The sequence below is a fragment of the Crassostrea angulata genome, chromosome 2, assembly GCF_025612915.1.
Source record: "Crassostrea angulata isolate pt1a10 chromosome 2, ASM2561291v2, whole genome shotgun sequence".
In the NCBI taxonomy this organism is placed as follows: domain Eukaryota; kingdom Metazoa; phylum Mollusca; class Bivalvia; order Ostreida; family Ostreidae; genus Magallana; species Magallana angulata.
Window position 1 is genome coordinate 40,955,879 of NC_069112.1, and position 23,282 is coordinate 40,979,160.

Below are 23,282 nucleotides of genomic sequence, written 5' to 3' on the forward strand. Positions count from 1 at the left end.
TGGGACGAATTCTATCGTTAAACCGGGTCTGTAGGACATCTATAATTTTAGCGATAGAACATTCAATGTAAGAAAAAAAACTGTCAGTTGGTTGGAAGCATCTTCAGATATGGAAAATTTATGTTTAATCAATCATGACCTCCGGGGTTTGGTGAGATCATAATGAGAGTTCAAACTAGCTTTAACTCAGAATTATTGAATTTTTTCAAATTTTCGTTTCAAAATTCATTTTCCATAAAAGCTGTTACTTGTGTGTCATGTGTGGAAACATTAATATAAATGGCAAATTCAAGATTGTTTTACATAAGAGCTTCTTAAGTAGATTATGGCTCAAAAGGAGGGGGTTGGTGGAGAGGGGCTTGTTAACTTCGAACTTTTATGTAGGAATGTAAAGAAAGCAATCTTAATTTTTTCTTTAAAGCTATACACGCTATATTTTGCGTCAATTTTGAATAAAGGGGAACATGTATGTGTTTTATTACTAATAAAAGTTACCTTTATGCTGTTAATTATGATGCTCAATTCGATCAGGTAACAAATATATCAAATATTAAACAATAAAAAATATTTATTTTCCTGCCAGGAAAGTAATGCCTCGTCGTGAATATCAATCTATCACGTGATATCGACAGCTAAATTTAGTCTATCTATCATGGAGTGTAATTGGAGTAACTGTTATATATTCATAAATATACATTTCCCTTTGTACAAGACAATAATTCACTTCAGTTATAATTGCTTAATTATTTTATTAACTCTTACACCTCACCTTTGATTTAATTGACTCACTCATATTGAAGTTTTACTCTATGACATATGTCACTCGTGCTTAAGTGCTAATTTCTATTGTTTTCAATTCTTATTTATATTGTGTTATACACCAATGTCGAGAGAGAGGAATTAGGTTTCGGATTGTTCGGGTGTTGTTTTTTGATTCCAGAAATCACCCATACCGACCTAAAGTTCAAATAAAGTGCTTTTTACTATCTAAAGCATTTTAGTTTTATTGTCGCCGGATATATAGAAACACCTTATTTTCCCCGGTGATAGTTTGGTGGAGAAACCGGGTATTTTACCCGGGACTGCTACATATACTTTGTAGCAGCTAGATCCTGCGTACCAGCAACCGAGCGAGTTTCCAAGAGCATCAACAAACGACGATAATGCAACCCAAGAGCAGAAGATTCGACCGCCTTTTACGACCATATACCAACGTCGCTGCTTTTCGAGTTTTGGACATCCCAGGACTTGCACGGACATACTATACGCCTGGATTCCATGCAGCATGTAACAAGAGATGGATGACGTCACCCTGTGAACACTTGTTCTCGATCTGTGTGTTTCGTGGGTGGATTTCTTTGCCATTATGCTAATATGTTCTTTTAGGCGACCGATTTATTGCATTCGAATCCTAGGAAAATTTTCCTGGTGTGGCGACCGACGACAAAGGTTCGTTTTAAATATGGATCAGCCCAGAATGCCGTGTTGCAGTTGTGGATCTCCGCAATGTAGAACACATTTTGCATATTCCGGCCAACGAGGCTGAGATACAGACCGCACATTCCCTACAAATCATTCCGGTGATCTTCTAGACGAGGTTGTCTCATTTTTAGCAGCGCGAGGGAATTATCGTGGAGTGAAATTTGAGTAACTGTTATCTATTCATAAATATACATTTCCCTTTGTACAAGACAATAATTCACTTCAGTTATAATTGCTTAATTATTTTATTAACTCTTACACCTCACCTTTGATTTAATTGACTCACTCATATTGAAGTTTTACTCTATGACATATGTCACTCGTGCTTAAGTGCTAATTTCTATTGTTTTCAATTCTTATTTATATTGTGTTATACACCAATGTCGAGAGAGAAGAATTAGGTTTCGGATTGTTCGGGTTTTGTTTTTGGATTCCAGAAATCACCCATACCGACCTAAAGTTCAAATAAAGTGCTTTTTACCATCTAAAGCATTTTAGTTTTATTGTCGCCGGATATATAGAAACACCTTATTTTCCCCGGTCATATATCTAACACAACTGGTGAAGGGTCAACATCTTCATTATTGTGATAGTTTTACAAAGGAAAGGATATTTTCAGTAAAGAATAAATTTGTCCGATGTACGAGTACAAACAAAAGAAAAAAATACAAGCCTGTAAGTAGATATGAGTACTTCCTTTAAAAAAATGACGTAGACCTGTGTTTTCCCCTATGTGCTATTTATAGATTCTATAAGTGTTAATGCAGAAGTAAGGGTATCGTGAATGACAAACGTATTTTACTCATTATACATGTATGTATTTCAAATTAACAACTGTTAAGCATATTAAAAATCAAGTTGGATATTCAATTAGGCTAACAATAACGACCACCTAGTTCTCCGCGGACATGCCAAATGAGGTCGGTTTCGCTCTTCCTTCATCAATATTCATGAAAAGGTATATTTTCCTGGCAGGAAAATAAAGAATTAAAAAGCTATATCTTTGTAACGAGATGGAATTCACCATTGTAATTTACAGATTAAGTATAACTTTTATAAGTAGACTAACACATGCGTTTTCACTGTCACTCAAAATTGACGTAAATTATAGCGTGTATAGCTTTAAAAAAATTGAAATCTCGCATTTCACCGCATGCACATGGTAATGTAGTCTCCATTTAGGTATGTCAAAAAATGTGAGCTTTAGGAATAGGGTGAAACATATGGGGAGGGGGGGGGGGGGGTTGTTGTTAAAAGGGACGAATTTAATTTACTATTAAAACCTCAATTTTAATAATATGGGGTACATGTTCTGGTATATGCGGGAATATGTAAAACTTTTATGCAAGCATCTTAGCGCATTGTTGATTCTCAGATGTTTAGACTGTGGCATGTAGACATTTTTATGGCCCCAAAGAGGGTTCAAAGTTTAATGAAGGTTTATATAATAAATCCCTGTCAAATATTGTCTAAAATTTACTTTAAAATTGCAATTATCCATTATTATATGTGATATGAATATGGAGATAGCCAGTTACAAGAGTTGGGTCAATGATAAATATATCTAGAGAGAGAAATATTTGTTTTTTGCATCATTTTTTTGTCTTGACTTTTTGTACATGACACTTCATAGCAGACTTAACCCATATTGCTATTGTCGTTCAGTTGGCAACTGGGCGATGATATCAAACACGATTTTTTCTGCAAAATTCGCCACCTTTATTCATAAATGAATCAGCAGACAATTATTCTATTGTTTAAATATTCCTAGTACACACACACACACACACACAAATATAAATATATATATATATATATATATATATAAAGAGAGAGAGAGAGCATGCACGTAGCATCATTGGGCCCCCCCCCCCCCCCCCCCCCCCCCGACACACACTTTTTCTCGCATCAACTGATTTTTAAAAAATTACATATAAAAAATTGAGTAATCATGGAGTTCCCCACCACCCCCGACTTTTTTGTAATGAAAAAAAAAACCAGAAGTTAGGAGTGAATATGAAGTTATAGACTACGCCAGTCTTCCCCGCCCCCTTCCCATACGGATTAGGATTTTGAAGATTTTAGAAAAGTCAAAGTTTCCCTCCTTTTTTTTTTTGCTTGCCAAGGATTTTTGGATGAGTCTGCCTCCCCCCCCTTAAAACGGTGCTACGTGCCTGGAGAGAGAGAGAGGGGGGGGGGGGGCAAGCTTTACGCAATTAGAAAAAACATAATCAGTATGACTTAAAAAAAATGAACGACACTTTAATTTTAATACATGTTCAAATGACAAACACTAAGCGTTACAGCATGGCCATTCATTACTACAAATACAACAATGTTACGCATGCATGAGTAAATGACGTATTCATGTTAGAAGAGAAATGCACAATAAACAAAAACAAAAAAATAAATATTTCAACTACAATAAACGGCTTCTGAAAACCATCGATCATGAGACCGTACTGTTTTAGTATGGTATATTTATTTCGGCGATGAAGAAAGTTATTGTAGTTGCTCCATCCCACATTCTGTCCTGGTTCTTCTTCTCTGATTTCTTCTCTGGTTTCTTCTGTTTTCATTTCTGCAAGTGTTTCTTTGACTTGTCACGGGTGGTGGATTCCTTTTACCCCTACGATAGAGATTACGGAATGCAGCTGCAACTCTTTCATTGTTCAGACAAAGTGAAAGACCTCCTCTTTTGAACTGAGTTTTCTGTTGGTAAAATAAATGATGTAAACAAAAAAGAAGAAATGTACATGTACGCTCTGGGTTAATATTTATGGTTGATAAGTTCTCATGGATTGTGTAAAATGACAATGATAATATACTTAATTAATGCCCAATGAATCTATCAATACAAAGTGTAACAATATATTTTACGGCGATAACCCTTTTTGTAAATCAACTGAACAACAAAGTCCATGTGTATTGGAACATTGGATATTAATAAAACCATTATACTTAATAAAAGGGAAAAAACCTCTTTCTTCTATTTTGTTAAAAACCTAAATCTTTACATAATATTTCTTTTGATAGGTGAAAGTTAAAAAATGATAATTTCACCACTAAATTATCTGCACAATATAGGCTACAGCCGAAGCTTTCCGTAATACACTTATTTTAAATGCAAAGTTTAACATTTTCTCAAATCAAGGGATAAAGATCCCAATTAAAATCAATTAAGGGAAGGATTTCTATTAATAAATAGATGTAATGATTTAATATTTCAGGATTCATAGGTCTTTTTTATACAAACGTACGCGAGTATATTACATTATATGAAGATGAAAGCCTTTTAAAAAAAATTGTGATTGAGTAAGTGTGACAAGTCTAAAAATTATATATACGTATACTTTTTTTGAAAATAACTGTATATGTTATTTTGGTTTTGTTCTCCTAAATAATTAAAATTATACATCTCTATTTAGGTCTCCAATACATGTCCATGGTACACCTCGGGTACTAGCAACTGCCCACTTGGAATGATCCACATTCGTGTGGAATGCAAGTTCATTGTCAAAACGAACATGTTTTACACCTTCCACCTATTGAAATAATGTCAATTAAAAAGAAAAGGAAAATGATATATTGAATATGAAAAAAGTATCACTTGTTGCATTGCATGTCATTACTAAATCAGAACAATCAAATAAGATGTCTTGTTTTTTTATATCACGTCTAAGCATTTTTAGCTTTGTTTCGCACAGACTTAAAATAGTTTTAACCCATTAACGACGGCGATTCAAATTCAAGTGTATGTAACTTAACATTGTTTAAGTTGTAGTTTATCAATTGCTATATCGTATTTCTGACTGTTAAATGCCACATTGCATTAATGATATTTTTATTAGGATATTGTTTAACATGTATATTTATTTTGCAAACTCCTAATATATCTATCTATCTATATATATATATATATATATATATATATATATATATATATATATATATATATATATATATATGTGTGTGAAAAAAATCACAACACCGAAATAAACTCAACTAGTTTCATTTTAAATCATCAGGAGTTTTCCTGTTTATATATTTTAAGTTTATATATATATATCATTTACTAATGATTTGATACATATGTTAAAAAAGGCATTTAACGTAATTACTATTTGACAATTAAATTAGTGTTTAATGTCATAATACCCAGTCATCATCGTCTAGTTTTGCCATCCATGATTGAACAAGTAACCTTTGATGAAGCACTGGAGCAATAAAGTGACTGTATATGTCTGCAAAAACCATAAAACATACAAAGTGTCAACTAATGTGTACGTCGACGATATAATAGTCCAGTTAAAACGCACTAAATTCTGCTTTCATAGTGATACAAAATGTATTGCCATCGCCATATATTTTTTCTTCATTTATTTAAAAAAAAAAGAACCAGCTATCGAATAAATTATTTTAAGTTTATATGAACATTATATATATTTAAACATGTTTATGTAACTTTATAAACATATACAAGATCGGTATACCATCTTCACAACGTTTTGGCTTTGCAAACACTTTCAGTTGATCACCGCCAGATGTTCTGAAATCCATATACAGGTACGAGGGGTTATTTCCCCTTCTCCTCTCCAATGTGAAATTGTTTTCATCATATATGAACGGATTTGTTGTCTTGAATATTTGCTCTAGCAATATAAAAAAAAACTATAATGATAAAAATTACTGCTGTTAGTTCCAATGTATCGGTTGATTACAAGTTTTGCTTCAAATGTTATTTGTGTTATATAATATCCTTAACTCACCCGATTCAAAAAGCAAAATGAAGGTACATGTAACACACCTTCAAAGTGTTATTCAGGGTTTGAAATACATGATTTAAAGGACTAAGTGCGGTTTTATGCAATTTTTGCCCCCCAAAATCAAAGTTTTAGAAAGAGCTTTAAAATAAGGTGAAAGATAGTTAAAATCATATTGGAAATAAAGGTGTAAAAGGTTATCACCACAGTGACGTCATAATGTAGAAATGACGTCATGAATATTGCATTATTTTGATAAATTGATGTTTTGTAGCAAAATATGGGTGTTTTCCGAAGGTTTTTCGACTGGGAAACGTCGAGCGCAGGCTTGCTCAAGTACCATATTTTAGTATAATGTGTATAACTATCTGAAGAAAAACATATGTTAAAATCGCACTTGAGCAGACCTGCGCTCTATCCTTCCGAATGCAAAATATAGAGCAAAAATGAGAATATTTTCATTTGTTTGCAAATTTGCGGGAATTGGGCCATTTAGGTGACGTCATAGATACACATCGAATGAGCAATGATGACTAAAATCATTATTAAAGTTATAGGCATCCTCTATACAATAATTTGTGAAGATTTTATTTTTATACGATACTATTTAAAAATTGGTTGAAATCGGGGGCAGATATTTGACCATACCGCACATAGTCCTTTCAAAATCTATTTGTGAATTGCGTCATGGTATGCTGTTTAAGATAAATCTTTGAGGTACTTTGAGGTACTGACTAATGGCTGAGTCAAAGGCTTGCTGGGACTAGAAAAGACATCCAGGTAAGATCTTTTTGGGTTTTGGATAAAGGAAATATACTATGGAATCATTTCAATTCGTGAGGGCCAATTTTCTAAGATTGTGGCGTTTTTGTTTATTCTTGGAGATGTACTTTGGTGGATGCGTCAGTTTTCAATTTCAAGAAGAATGATTACTCTAATTATACCCCCCGCAAACAAAGTTTGGGGGTGGGGGGGTATATAGGAATCACCTTGTCCGTCCGTCCGTCTGTTCGTCTGTCTGTCTGCCTGTCCGTCTGTCTGTGCAATCGTGTCCGGTCCATATCTTTCTTATGGAGAAACATTGGAAGTTCTTACTTCACACAAAGATTGCTTATGACCTAAGGGTGTGTCTGACCTTGACCTAAAGTCATTCGGGCAAGGTCAAGGTCACTGGCAGAAAAAGTGCAAAATTCGTGTCCGGTCCATATCTTTTTTATGGAGAAACATTGGAAGTTCTTACTTCACACAAAGATTGCTTATGACCTAAGGGTGTGTCATGACCTTGACCCAAGGTCATTTGGGCAAGGTCAAGGTCACTGGCAGAAATAAAGCAAAATTCGTGTCCGGTACATATCTTTTTTATGGAGAAACATTGGAAGTTCTTACTTCACACAAAGATTGCTTATGACCTAAGGGTGTGTCATAACCTTGACCCAAGGTCATTTGGGCAAGGTCAAGGTCACTGGCAGAAAAAGTGAAAAATTTGTGTCCGGTCCTTATCTTTCTTATGGAGAAACATTGGAAGTTCTTACTTCACACAAAGATTGCTTATGACTTAAGGGTGTGTCATTACCTTGACCCAAGGTCATTTGGGCAAGGTCAAGGGCAGAAAAAATGCAAAATTCGTGTCCGGTCCATATCTTTCTTATGGGGAAACATTGGAAGTTCTTACTTCACAGATTGCTTATGATTAAAGGGTGTGTCATGACCTTGACCCAAGGTCAATTGAAAAAGTCCAAGGTCATTGTTTCAAAAAAGCTAAATTCTGTCTGTGTCATGTCTTGTATTAATGGAAATATTAGAAGCTAAAAATTAACAGTTTTCAAAAATAAAGCGGTTGTTATTTATAGAAAATGGACAGTGAAATAGATTCATCCAATATTTTCTATAATAACAAAAATACACGCGTTATGATTTTTTTCTTAGCGGGGGGTATCAATTTAGTTTAATTTGTTTTCGATTAGGATGTAAATTTGTGGGGTAAGGCGACTAACGAATACCACGAAAATCGACCCACTATAAATTCCTGTAAACGTCTTTAATTCCACGGGTCTAAAAGTTCACTGTTCACTGTTTACCCAGTTGTTACCTTTCGCAGTTGTTTTAATTTCACGGAAAATCGACATTTCTATGATTTACGGTACTTGTCGTCTTTCGGTTAAAAGATGTCAGAATAAATTTCCGTACATTGTTTATATCTTTGGTTTTTTTCCGGTTTTTTATCCATAGATTAACTACTGAAATCAATAATAAATCATAGTGCCAATAAAAATGAAGTCTATTTAAGCAAATTAGTTAAGTAAACAGCCTGTCCTCTTAACTGCTACTGAACAATACTTATAAAACACGCTGTTTATTGTCCTCCGCCGCAACGCTGTGCGGGGACATAGAAATGCCGGGCGTCCGTCCGTGCGTCCGTGTGTCCGTCCGTCACACTTTTTTGTAAGCGCTCTCATGCCTACAAATTTTGACGGATTTTCATTAAATTTATACCAAATGTTTATACCACTATTACCTTGGTCAAGTTCGAAAATCAGCATTGGTCGATACTTTTTGTTGGATGAGACTTTGACCACAATAATGACTCTGTTTTATCCAAAAATTGACCTTGTAAGCGCTCTCATGCCTACAAATTTTGACGGATTTTCATTAAATTTATACCAAATGTTTATACCACTATTACCTTGGTCAAGTTCGAAAATCAGCATTGGTCGATACTTTTTGTTGGAGTTATGAGACTTTGACCACAATAATGACTCTGTTTTATCCAAAAATTGACCTTGTAAGCGCTCTCATGCCTACAAATTTGTCGGATTTTCATTAAATTTATACCAAATGTTTATACTACTAATACTTTGGTCAAGTTCGAAAATCAGCATTGGTCGATACTTTTTGTTGGAGTTATGGGACTTTGACCACAATAATGACTCCGTTTTATCCAAAAATTGACCTTGTAAGCGCTCTCATGCCTACAAATTTTGACAGATTTTCATTAAATTTATACCAAATGTTTATACCACTAATACTTTGGTCAAGTTCGAAAATCAGCATTGGTCGATCCTTTTTGTTGGAGTTATGGGACTTTGACCACAGTAATGACTCCAGTTTATCTGAAAATTGGCCTTGTAAGCGCTCTCATGCCTACAAATTTTGACGGATTTTCATTAAATTTATACTAAATGTTTATACCACTAATACCTTGGTCAAGTTCCTAAATCAGCCTTGGTCGATAGACTCGATACTAGTATAGTGCTCGACCGGCGGGGGACCCAGGAATTCTATTCTTGTTGGCATCATTATTGAATTAAACTATCAAAGTGTTTACGATATTGTTAAATTCACATAATTCACAACCGTGAACATAGTGAAATTAAAAACACCGTAATGTTTGCAGTGTCTACAGTATAAAGATTTCACAGTAGTCGCATAGGGTAATCTGGAGTTTGTGAAAATGTTTTGCAAGACCCGGCTTCACAAGCTCATATGTGATGTAGAATTTCTAAGAAGACGAACAGGCATATATACTGACACAGGGCGTCATTTATGATAATATTTTTCGAGTTATTATTTTTTTTACATCCCATACCGACCTGTAGCACTTTTGTCAATTGGCACCGATCTGTACGGGTATACAATTAAATGGGAACTAGACTTTGACCCGTGCACGCACGGGTTGACATTGCATATGATATCTGGCATTTACAAAAAAGAGACATCGAAACACCGTATATTATTAACATTTGCATAACAAAACTTCAAGCCTACAATAATGTTTAGGCTATTAATTTCACTACACTCTGCTGAGTTGGAATAATCTAACTGTGTCTCGGGAAAGGCCTTCAACACAGTTAAAATGCCTCCCATATTCCCGTAATGTAGCAAAAAAAAAACGATTTTGGAGAAAACAGAGACATAGATAACATTTTATTTATATGTCTCTGGAGAAAATTAATAAAGTTGCATTGAAAATATCAGTCAAATTGTTCACAACAAACCGTGTTGAAGCTGTAAATACCTTTCTTTAAAAAGTTTAATTCTATAATTGCAGAATTCAACATATTTCAACAACGTTTTTTACACACCATGTTGACATTCGAAACTCTCGAGATTTTTTTTAATAAATGCACTGTGTAAGAGTTATCTCCCGTATTTTTTTTGATAAGCAGAAAAATTTCCAATGACAATTAACACGCATTTGCTTTATCGTTTCCATGCAAATGTGATATTGTGGAAACATTAAAAAAAAGAGTCTCCGTGGTTTAGTGTGAATATAATGCGCATGCCCAAGGTTGTAAAATCCAAAAAACTCAGATTATTTCCGGAATGTTTTGAGGAATTTTCGTTGATTATTAATTAACGAAGCTTGATTGAGAAAAAATAAATACAAATTGGTAATCTTCAAGTACCAATGATGTTTAAAATATATAAAACAAAAGACAGTACTCTTCCGATTGATCGGTATTAAAGCTAAAAAATTCGAGTTTTTTTTTTTTAATATAGTAGCATAGATAATAAATAATGAAAATAAAATTCTTATGCATGGTGCTTAAGGTTCTTTTGGCAACAATACGATTTCTACCGTGTTACGTTAGCCATATTGTGTTTCCATTATTCGAAGTGGTGAACCCATGTTTCGCCACCAGTAGTAATTAATTGCAAATTGCCGTCGAATATTGGAAACAACTCTAAGCTGGTTTACTTCTTTTTTTTCTTTCAACTATTTATAGACCATTTCTTCTAAACTTTTACATCACCAACCCCCAAGAAAAAAACCCAACAAAAACAAGAACAAGACCTCCCCAATACCTCGCCATCGAGCATCTCGAACGAGTCTGGTTCTTTTTTACACTTTAACTATAGTCCCGCTAGACACATCATTGCCGGTTGAGTAAAACTATTCAATAAATAGTCCAACCCTGATCTTTCAACTGGCTTTATAACTATATACCTATTACGAATTCGGTAGAAAAATACGCCAATTAAAGAGCGGTATGAACATCATTCACCCCTATTCATTTAGTGGTAAACACGTGGAAAAAGAACTCGATACATTTTTTGATCAGTTTGTATTAGTCCCTACTGGCAAAGCAGGAAACAACATTGTCTTTAAATTACTTTATTTATGTTGGACACTTACCTAACAAAGACTAGACTTTGACCCGTGCGTGCACGGGTTGGCACTGGACATTTGGTGTCGGGCATTAACGAAATAGATACATCAAATTTGCACACCATGTTGACATTCAAAACTCTCGGAAATTTTTTCATAAAAAACGCACTGAGTTTGAGTCATCTCCCGTATTTTCTTTATTGAACAAAATGTATGGCATATTTTCAATGAAAATTTACTCGTATTTGTATTATCGTTTGTATGTTTATCCATGCAAATGTGATTTTGTGGAAACATAAACTTATTAGCAACGTGATTTAGCGTGAATATAATGCGCATGCGCAAGATTGTAAAATCCGAAAAATTCAGAGGATTTCCGGATTTTTTAAAGGAATTTTCATTGATTATTAATTAGCGAAGCCTGACTGAGAACACATAAAAACAAATTGGTAATCTCCAAGTATCAATGATGTTAAAAATATATAAAACAAAAGACAGTACTCTTCCAATTTCTCGGTATTAAAGCCCCAAAATTCAAGTCTATTATTTTAATATAGTAGTATAGATACATATTCGAGTCAGGTAAATGTTCTACCAAGCCTTTATCTTAACTCCTTTCTAGATTTTTAAGACCAGAAAAGGAGAAACTTCAACAGACTGTGCTGCAGTGTAATAAAAAGATGTAAATTGGATGTTGATACTAAGAAATTGTAAGGAACTTTTAGAAAATTACAAATCAAAAAATTTTATTACAATCAATATCACCTCGACTTACTATTTATTTATATTTTATACAACAATTGCCCACAATAGCTTAACGTCCAGGCTTTTTGACATCTCTGATATGCCTTTTTCAATAAAAAAAATTGATCTCGTATATTAAGTTACTTTTTCATGGGTCATTAACAAAATATATTTTGTTAAAAAACTAATCAGGGTGCGTTTACAAGTACGCTGAAGATAATACAAAAATATGCTTTTAATTCTGATTGACAGCATCTATGACGTTTTTGGAAATCAGGTCTTCCAACAATCTGTTGATATTTCTATGGCGCGGGTAGGTTAAGGCAACTCCGAGTTTAATGACCGTCAAGATTATGATCAATTTAAAAACTGGTTTCTTTTTTAAAGAAAACAGTGCGGAATATTAATACTAAGGGCATGTGTTTACCAAGATATTATTTTTCTACTTCGGAATCGACTCGATCTTTGAAGCTGCCGTGTCATGGTATCACGTGACAGTTAAAAATAGAACACTATTTTACCTTAACAAACAAGTGAAAAGCATGTATTTTTTTTATAAATAATCAGAAATCAAAATCCTTGCAATATGCACACCTCTGATTTATGTACAATTGATCTGCAAAAAAAAAACTTCCTATCTTGAAAACTGTAGGAGGAGTTATCCGTACAATGAGGGTACCCTATATGTAATTTTTGGCCAAAAAATGACTAAGTTCAAAAGCTGGTATTTTTTTCATAAATAATTAGAAAATCAAAATCCTAGCAATATGCACACCTCTGATATATGTACAATTGATCTGCAAAAGAACAACTTCCTATCTTGAAAACTGTAGGAGGAGTTATCCGTACAATGAGGGTACCCTTTTGGCAGCCGCCCGCCCGCCCGCCAACCCGCCCGCCATTTTCACCATTTTAATAACCGGATTTTTCCGTTGGAAAACCCGGTTAAAAATCAAAAAGTGTAACACTACCCCGAAGTTTATTTGTATGTTTGCTACAATAATTCGATCGGCAATTAGTTCATGTTTATTAGTATTACTGCTAGAATCCTATTGTTAATCGCATAAAAAAAAATATTGTAAATATTTATCGGAAACCCTCTCAACTTCTATAATTTCATTGTAAATACTACGTTTATTTCATTTAAAACAACGAAGCACAGGATTCTAACAGCACTGTTCAGGTAGTTTAGGTCATATACCGTTGATATTTACCAAAGTCATCTTTCATAATATCCGGGTTTGTCTCCCGACATAATCTTCGCTATTAGACATGCTTGTGACGTCATCAATGATAACTATACGTAATAGAGAGAAATCGAAGAAATATTCAGTTAGAAGAGTTTCTAGTGGTATTTTATGCCTGTAGTTTTTATATTTTAAACCAGAGATAAAGTTAAAATCGACATGTTTCTGAGTAAAATATGACATCATGCTGCTTATTGTGACGTCATATCGATCCGAGGAATTTGATCGGATTTTTTAAAAATATAATTTCGTTCGCATTTATAAATGAATAGTATTAATTCAGTTGTTCAGTTTAATATCGGGCAGAAATATACGTGCCTGATTTTTGGCACCTAAGAAATTATATGAAACGTAAAAACACATTTTAACAGCGTAGGATGCTATATTTATCTATTTATATGTCGAATTGTTCGTCTTTAAATTTTATTGTGTTTTCAACAGTTTGCTGACGTTAAAAACACGGAGAAATCTATTTTAGTAATCATTGTGTTGCATCAAATGCTCACAATTAATCTATATTTACGTACGAATTGCCAAACATGTAAGGCCGACATCAATGTTCTGCATTTTGTTAATATAATAGCTAAACAATTAAGTATTCCTTTTAAAGGAATGATCGGCAATTATGATATGTAGAAAGCTAGAAGCAATCAACATGATCAGTTTTATGTAATATAATTTAAAAAAAGTACTGTTTTTGTTTTTGTTTTTTTTGCTACAAAATATAGAATTATAAATATAAAATTTTGAATCTGTACACCATAATTTCATCATTAAAAACCGTCAACAAATTTAATTTTGAAATAAATTTGGGGAAAGCCGTTCGTAAACTCCTTGTCTAGTTTTATATTTTTAACGTAATTATTAACTGTTAATGTATCTTCTTCTTCTTCTTCCTTTTCTTTAGAATACTGAGTAGGGCTCTTCAAAGAGCACTAAGGACGTTGTTTACTCAGGGTTTGAGTTCTCAAATTCGGATTGTTAAAAAGTTCAATGTCATGAGTAAAATTTGTTCTAAACACTAAATGTATTTATGAAATGAATTATTATTGACAAACCATTCGATATTTTTACTATCTTATGGAATTAGGATCAAACAAAGTTGGACTTTTAGCAATAAAGAGGAAATTCAGATTAAAATTTTCAGATTTTGTTTTTTACTGAAATATTTTTGGTAGTATTGTACTATTCAAGGTTAAGATTTTAATTGTTAGTCAACATAATTTAACATATTTTCTGTTGGTTTTATCTCACTTTTTCGCTTAGATATTAGAATGACACAAACTACAAACATATTGAAAAATGCTTAAAAACGATAAAAGACACCATATCTCAAAATTTTAATCATTGACCTCATATAACTGTTATGCCTTGAGAGCAAGGTCAATATACCTACTTTAATGCTATAAATGTTTAAGGATTATCCTCATTCAGGTTTTTTTTAAATAAAATTGAATAAAAAAAAGATTACGAATTTGAAAACTGATAGAGGAGATTCGGACTGGAATATTTATAAAAATTGTGAATGAAAACTTAATGCTTTGTGTCTGTTTAGTGTCACTACCATTCATAAACTGTATTTCATTTTTAAGAGTTTAGCAATTTGTATTATTTTCACAATTAATAAAATTTCAATCATAGTATAAAATTTTGAGGGACTTATCTTAAATTCCCAAAAAATATTCAATGGCCATTATCTCAAAAAGTAGGTAATTGACCTACTTTTTTGAAAGTGAAAAATAGCACTACCATGATAGGTCTTTTACACTCAATAGATGGTTTTTCATTACCATCAGTGGAATTTTTTTTCATTCTGAGTAAACGTATACCTTATCACGTATACAAAGAGTTGTATTAAAACAATTAAATGTGACTGAAAAAACATTGAATGCCAACCTAACTTGCTATTCAGGTCGCATTATAACGTAACCTTGCTTATAAATCAAGCCGTCTTCCTAACTACTATTATGCAACATCAATAGATCGAGGCCAGTTCATGGAGCATCTTCTTATGATCGAGGTCTGTTCATCGAGGTCAACTGCATAACTGAATGCATCTTTCGATAGAAATTCTTACGCGTGAGACAAAATGTGCATTCTTGAATTAACAGGTCGAACTGTATTTAATGTATGTTTGCATCTCTTAAGGTAAATGAATTGAAATAAAAGTGAGTTAAATGTTATATAAATACTAAACCAAAGCTTCAAGTTTTTATAAGAACTACTTATGCAAGCGGAATGTGTGCGCACGTGGAAGCATTTGCCAAATGCCTCATATGGACACAACAGTGATCGGCCGAAGCCGATCACAAAAATCATTCTTAAATGTTTAAACTTATAAAACTTACTAAATTTACTTTGTAAATGCATTGTTACTTTGATTTTCATTTTGCAAAATCACTCGAAAAATTCATACTCGAATCTGATTGGCTACAGGATAGGACAGAAATTAACTTTTATATTGCCATCATGCATCCTCCATCCTATCCTATCCTTTACTAGTCAACTTTCAGGATGGCAGCATTTTAGAAACAATTTCAAAACAAGACAAAGTACTGACAAATGACAAACAAGTTGATAAAACACGATTTCATTAAATATTTTGTAAGCTCTATGTTCAATACAATGACTTTCTCAGCAACTACAATCTTTCGCTAAGACAAATACTGACTGACGTGTTTGATATTTATTGCCAGGCAATATAAATCAACGCATTGTCTATGGATTATTTCCCCTATTTTCCCCGATTACGACAAAAAGCGCATGTGACCGATCAGCAGAGGATGCTCAATTTTCCATGGCAATTGATTCTACATATACCTCTAATTTTTGTATAGGTACTTGTTTACTCTGCTCCTTCATCTTTTCCCCTGGGACTTTTGATTTTAAATATTTTTCCGTATGACAACAGTTTTATTCGGTATAAATTGTGTAGCGGTTGGAACTCGTTATTGTTTTTCGTCATCTGTCAATAGCTGCTGAAATCATCTGGCAGAGATAGTTCTGTTATCAACCCACGAACGTCTCCAAAATTAGTAAATAATATTTATAACAAAATGCTTCATTTTTGTGTACATTTTCATTAATGCTCTAAGATCTTAATTACTCTTAACCTGTTTCAAGTCTGATTCACAGCGTTGGTTACCTTTAGTTTTTAACTTTGTGAAGTTAAAGACTATGCTTTAAACAGATTTAAAAGATAAGATAAAGCTATCAAAGAATACCATAATCATCATAATCGTGGAAAGCGTTACTGCACTTTGTTATAGTACATAACATAAAAAACATTCTATTAGAAAGGAGGTCACGTGTACATTGGAACTTACTTATTTTGTCTTCCATGTTTTCAGGTACGGTTACACATAGTATGATTTGTCCTTTCTTTGTTTGACTTTCACCGTAATTGTATCCAGTCGACCCACTTGCTGGCCATGGAAAACGTGGAACACTAGATATGATCCAAAATCCCTCTGTTTCGCCAAACGCAACTGCTCCTGTAATCATGTAATTACAAAAAATAACAAAAAAAACATCATGTTTAGCATACGAAAACATACATCTGAGTTAACTGATGTTATTCATGTAACAAACCTTTTGAATGGGCTCTACTTGATTTGCTTCCGGTGTGCATTGGTGGTTGATCATTGTACATCGCATATGATTGAATCCCTGATTGCTAAACAAAGCATGTTACATGAACATAAGACTAAACTTTTATAAATGCATTGTTTATCTATCACTACGATGAACATTACTGTCGAATCCTGTGGAAAAACTAAAGAGATCATTTGGCTGCTTTAAAACATTTCCATAACGAGTAATGGTGTTTCTTTCTGCATTAGAGCCAATGATAAAGACTTTGTCTTTATACTTAAATAGTCTATAAATTTTGTGTTATACATCATATTTTGCTATTCCCGAACACAAAAACAGATTCATGATACTATTAAGATTATTTTTACTGCCGCTTATACCGAAATAGTATATTTTACGATGTGACCGTTGGGGCGAGCGCGGATGAAGCCACACATCTGCCATCATTGTTGAATGCAACCCGTGGACTTGCCCTAACTAAAATACTTCGGCTTTGTCTTGAAAACTTTTACCACCGCAAGGAACCCGAAGTTATCAAACTGTTATTCCAATGGTCCGTTCCTAGGCTTTTACATTTAAACAAAAAACTACCACTGTGCATTAATAAAATGTTAAACATACTTATTGAAATATTTTGATACACACAAAGCCGTTTTTTATGTAAATACAATTATGTTTTATCTTTTCTTTAACTTTTGATAATGATCATTAAAGGACATATCGCATGTTTTTCAATTTTCGGAATTTTTTTAAATAAAATCATTCTATACTCATTAAAAATGAAGTTTATTAAAGTTTTCATAAAATATTCTGCCTAATTCGTGAGTTTGAAAGCGATGAAATTCAAATATCGCGATATGCATATTTTCTCTCTCGATTTACCCGCCATGATGTGTGACGTCATATGCGACCTCGAGCGAGAAGGTGCTGTTAGCCATCTTTGTAATTGGATTAGATTTAAACGACAATTAAACTAATTATCACCTATTAAATTGCCGATAACAGGACATGATGGTGTTCGCTGCCTCCTGCAGGTGATTAAGCCGCCGAAAATGGGGATTTGGACTATTGTTTTTTTAAGTTCCCCTTACGAAAGTATGCGGAAATCTTGAGACAAATAGGGGTCTATCTGTCGACGAGAGGATTTATACATATAAATAAACATTCAATTCATATCTTATTAATTATATGGTACATTTTGGTAATTATAGTTTCATAAATAAATCGTATTCATTTCTCAAAAAGAAAAAAAATAGAAGTTTATGCACAGGGGCCTGTGTACAAAACGCAAGTTCATCGGAGAAAAATAACGTGAGGGGACGCCATTTTGGATACCGCCTCGCTTCATTAGCTGTTTTCTTTTTCTTATTGTTAAACTATACGTTCATGTATGCATCGGTTTTGTATACATAATTTCTTCATTCATACATGTAGCTCACCTCTGCAGAAATCATAATTTTAGTACGGTAGGTGAGATTTCTGTGAGTTTTATTTTTTGTGGGAGAAGTCATGGATCGAGTTGTCGATATTGATTGTTTACGCGAGAAATAGACAAAGTTTGTTGATATACATTTATACGTAAATGGATAAAAAAATACGGAGATGGGATTTTACAGAAATAAACAATAATTAAGGAAAACGTTTTTGCCTGCTTTTATAATCCAGTGTATTATAGAGTAAACAACCTTAGAAAGTTGTGATCAGTTACTGCCGAAGAAACAAACTTCTAGTGCACCACAGTTTTACAATAATGAACATTTTGAGTCGTTAGGAACGCCAAAAACCAAGACTGTTGTAGATTTTAATAAATGAACACCTTTAACAGATTTATTTGAGCTACAATCCTTACTAAGTTGTGTTTACACGTCGATCAATTTGATCGTCATTGCCGACTTCATCGTCGCTTTTTCGGCAATATCATCGTTTTTATCCGTACTAGTAGCTCAAACATGTACGACTGAATAATAAGATTCTTTTAATTTAGTCAGCATGTAAAAAAAAAAACAACTTACATGGTGAATGAATGTCAAAATTTAAAGAAGATAATGCTAATCCTACAATTTGTTTACAATCAGCTGTTCAAAGAAGGTCGCATTTGACGTCACTGTACCACGTGACACGCTATCTAATTAACGAGTTTTTAAACGATCGGGGCTATAATTTAAATTGATATTATGGCTAATTACCCCTTTTTTACCGTTAACAAACTGTTAGGAGTAATTATTAGATACAAAAGGAAGCCAAAAAATGTAAAATGTCGTATACTTTAGAAACATGCGATATGTCCTTTAAGATCAGTAAACAATACATTGTTTTATTTCTCATTTTGTTCCTTGTTGTTACCTGTCTTTTAATTATTTTCCTCTGTGACATCAATTTTTTTGGTAATCTTTTTCATTTTTGTACGCTATATAAGCGTTGTAGACAGTTAACAGTTTAATTTTTTTTCTCTTATTTATTCATTACAAAATGACGTGGCTGCACGTAGATCTAATAATGATTAGACTTTTCTTTTTTTAATAATTTGTTGTCACATACCTAACGTATACATTGATTGGATCAATACAGGCACGTAGCATCGTTTTTGAAAGTGGGGGGGGGGGGGGGGCAGACTCATCCAAACTAATCTTTAAAAAAAAAGGAAAATAGGAATTTCACAACATCTTCATAAAATCCTAATCAGTGGGGGGAACGAGGGGTCAGAGGCGTAGTATAAAACTTCAATTTCAATTCCTACTTTCCTAATTTTCATACCATTTTTTTTAGAGATCCTCGCAAAAAAGTGGGGGGGGGGGGGGGGGGGGGGGGCAACTCCATGATATTTCAATTTTTTATCTGTCAATTTTAAAAAAAATATGTTGGTGCAAGAAAAAGTAGGGGGTGGGTGGGTTAAGCCCCCCACTGCCCCCCCTTCTCTCCCCCCCCCCCCCCCCCCCCCCCCCCCGATGCTACGTGCCTGCAATATGACAATAAATTTAGCATGGAACTTGCATGTGTATTTACTGAGCAAAAACAAATCATCAGAATAAAACTAAACAGCCAAAGAGTCACCGTTAACACTAATAACACTGATACTTAGTACCTCCTACACGTTACATTCAGTACAGATGCTTGATCCACCTCTAAATGTATCGCGGGAAATTAAAACGCACTAACACTGTGACGTCATACTAAACTTTCTTTTGCGCTCGACAGTTTTCGTAAATTGTCGGACAAAGTCGGGTAAGGAAATGATGTCATATGTCAGCAAAGGTTCAGATAGGTACATTTTATGTAAGCATATGTGTTGTTTACTTTGATGTTTTTAGAAGGATTTTTTATTCTTAAATGAAAACGATGTATGCGATTAAGAGGTAAGAATTTTCCGTAGAAACGCTTCCTGTTCCACTTTGTTGATATGCACCGCAAAGGATAATTGGGATATTTTGAACAATGTGCAGATTTCAACTCGAATTCCTCCGTTCGTACACGTTTTCTATGGAGCTCGCTACGCGAGCGACGCTTCGCGCCGCCTCGCTATAAAGCTATTGCTTTCAATGGCTTATAAACTCAAGTTTTCATTTTATGTTGTCAAACGATGACTCTCTGTAGTACACAACGTTTGCACTTTGTATTCAGAAAATATTTGAAATGGGAAAAAACCAAAAAAATATTAGTAAACTTATATATAACTTAAATATATTTCACGATAATTTTAAGGGCTTTTTAAGGTAATTAAAAAACTAATTGCAGAACAACGTTTATATTGTCTATAGACTATTTTAAAAGTTTAATTGTAAGTTAGCGTCTCCAAGCCCTTCTTCGGGTCAAAGCACACATAATAAGATTTGTTTAAATTACTCAAATATGGAAGCAGTAGTTGAACAGCTTTTTGTTCAATAAAAACAGTTTAATTATTCTAATAAAAAAATGGAAGTCATGCATATTTTTGCGTAAAAATGTCTATGAGACTTGTGAAACAATGATAAGAATAGCCATTACAATCACAATCAGGAAATGCCATCTATTGGAAACGAATGATCTTGATAAACAAACAAACAAACCCAAAACGATAACATTAAGAATAATAAGACAATAAATTTACACAATACTAAGGACACTTAAACCGTGTTACCTGATGGAACATAATCCGATTTATAAATATCTGTATATACATGCATGCCCTTCATCCTTTACTTACATCATCCATATACAATGGTCGAAGAGTGTTATATAAAGGGTTGTTATATTCACTGGAAATGTTTAATTGACTGTTTTTGAAAGATGGTGAGTTTCTATCCATGTACAAGAAATTGGTCCCGCTTGACGAGTCGCCTGTTGTAGTTTTTGGCAATTTGTACATGATGAACCTATCAGAATTGCGAAAAAAGTTAAACAAAAAGTCGATGTTTCATACATTTTAGTTTAACTTTTAAAGCAATATGAGCTGTATTTTTCAGAATTTTATTTTGCTGCAAAAACCTGCAAGTGTGATAAGTCTGTCTGTAACTTAAACTTTCATGATAACTAAGATTTGTAAAAATCATTAATTTTTGTCAGGAAAAAGATTTCACTTATAAGGAATATATAGCAGATCAATTTTTGTACAGGACGAGAATAATTCAATTTTGCTCCAATTAAGGCTTCTAATGGCTTTTCCCACAAAAACAGAGCTAACAGAAATTTAAAACCTAATATACTTTTTGTCAATTTAGTAGAAAATAACATTTTCTTTAAAAAAAAATTCAACATGAAAATTGCAGCTCATAATGCATTAATATATATATTCTATGTTGTCTACATAGAATGTGTTTTTTTTAGATAAACACGTTACATTTTTTGAGCATGTTCGACCAAGGATACTCTGACAGTTTTAAAAATGTTGATATTGAATTTCTTCGTATTTGTTTGCGGAAACAAGTGATATTTGTTAATGCGTTGTTGAGAACGTGATAAAATTGCACTGAAGTCCAGTAAATATTAAATTCATAGTTGTGTGAAAGCAAGAAAAAAGTTTAAGTTTAAGCTGGTGCCGTATGGTACATGTTTTAAATTCACTATTGAACAATTGATTTTGATAATTCTAATCATAGATGTCAAAACCTCCAAATCAAATAATTTGTACTCTATAATACAAGTACGACGAAAATAACAATATTATACTAATAATAAGGTTTTGACTCGTACCATTTTATGAAAAAAAGACCGTATTGATACTGCTTCTTTTTAAAATAATTTTTTATTTAATATTTTACAATGATAATAATAATTAATATATTTCAGAAATTATCAGCAATGACTGTTTTATTAAAAATAGAAAGAAGCTGAACACACTTTTATAACAACCTCTTACCAGTCAACGGATCCTCCACGTCGATTTTTGCATGTTAAAGCACAACAAATGTTGCTTTGGTATCCAAGACAAACTATCAAAAGAGTAATCTGCTTCATTTTTTAAATGCTACAGTTTAATGGTTGATACATTCGTTCGCTTATATGTAGATTTATCTTCCGTATTTGATGAATGGTTTGCTTCTACGATTGGTACATTGTCGAGCTATTCACATAATGCACAAGTACCGGGTTTTTACTTAATTAATTTGTTGATAATTCAAGATTCGTTAATAGCTTAAAATATTGTTTTAAACGTTGAATGACTTATTGAGTGCATTATTGAGTGCATTATAGGGATGTAACTAAATGTTAAATTATGAAAATACCAATTCGCGTAAAATAAAAAAAAAATGAAATAAAATAAAATAACTACACCGGATCATATGTATTCAATTATAACCATCTTTTGTAGAAATTTGTGATTTATGGCTATAAGTGGGAAAAAAAGTTTCCTTTATTTTATTTAAAATTTCAGGGACGAACACAACAATTTTATGATGAAAAACTATACCTAGGCTAAGAATCGGAGAACCTTAATATATTTGAAAATATTATGAGATCAATTTATCTTGAAAGCAATTACTAGCCACTTATCAGCGACTTTGATTGAACACACGGCATCGTTTGAATGTAGTTGTATTTCATGTTTTATTGGTTCTTTTATCTCACCTATTACAAAAAAAGTAAGTAGTTATGCTTATAGTAACAAATTATGTTTAAAAAAACCTAAAAAAGTTCTTCCCGTTATATTTTCCGATTGATGTCGGATAGGAAGTTTAATTAATTAATAAAGGGAAATTTTCAAAAATAGATTAAACTGTCGTCCTTTATTTGTTTCTAATTAACGCCAATTAACGCATAATTCTAACAACGGATTTATCATGATATGATAGGAAGTATATTGCAAGTGGAGCAACAATTTGTGACTAAATATAGTTTGAAAACCGTTTGAATGTCTGCAAATACCAA

The 23,282-nt window shown here is 33.1% G+C and overlaps 1 protein-coding gene across 1 annotated transcript; it reads right to left on the reverse strand.

Moving 5' to 3' along the window:
- Positions 1 to 5,623: 5,623 nt before the first annotated feature.
- Positions 5,624 to 22,371, reverse strand: LOC128172440 (deoxyribonuclease-2-alpha-like). The gene is made up of 6 exons (XM_052838237.1): positions 22,273 to 22,371; positions 21,121 to 21,289; positions 16,938 to 17,022; positions 16,673 to 16,840; positions 5,976 to 6,134; positions 5,624 to 5,726 (listed from the first exon to the last, which is right to left on the reverse strand). Exons 1-6 carry the CDS (start codon positions 22,368 to 22,370, stop codon positions 5,632 to 5,634), a joined length of 774 nt encoding a protein of 257 aa, XP_052694197.1. The 5' UTR covers position 22,371; the 3' UTR covers positions 5,624 to 5,631.
- Between the last annotated feature and the right edge of the window lie 911 nt (positions 22,372 to 23,282).

Coding starts and splice junctions, on each gene's coding strand:
- LOC128172440 (XM_052838237.1), bottom strand. CDS start 22,370: ATGAAGCAGATTACTCTTTTGATAGTTTGTCTTGGATACCAAAGCAAC. Junction 21,290..22,272: donor CGTGGAGGATCCGTTGACTG/GTAAGAGGTTGT, acceptor CAATTCTGATAG/GTTCATCATGTACAAATTGC. Junction 16,841..16,937: donor AAGTAGAGCCCATTCAAAAG/GTTTGTTACATG, acceptor ACATGATTACAG/GAGCAGTTGCGTTTGGCGAA.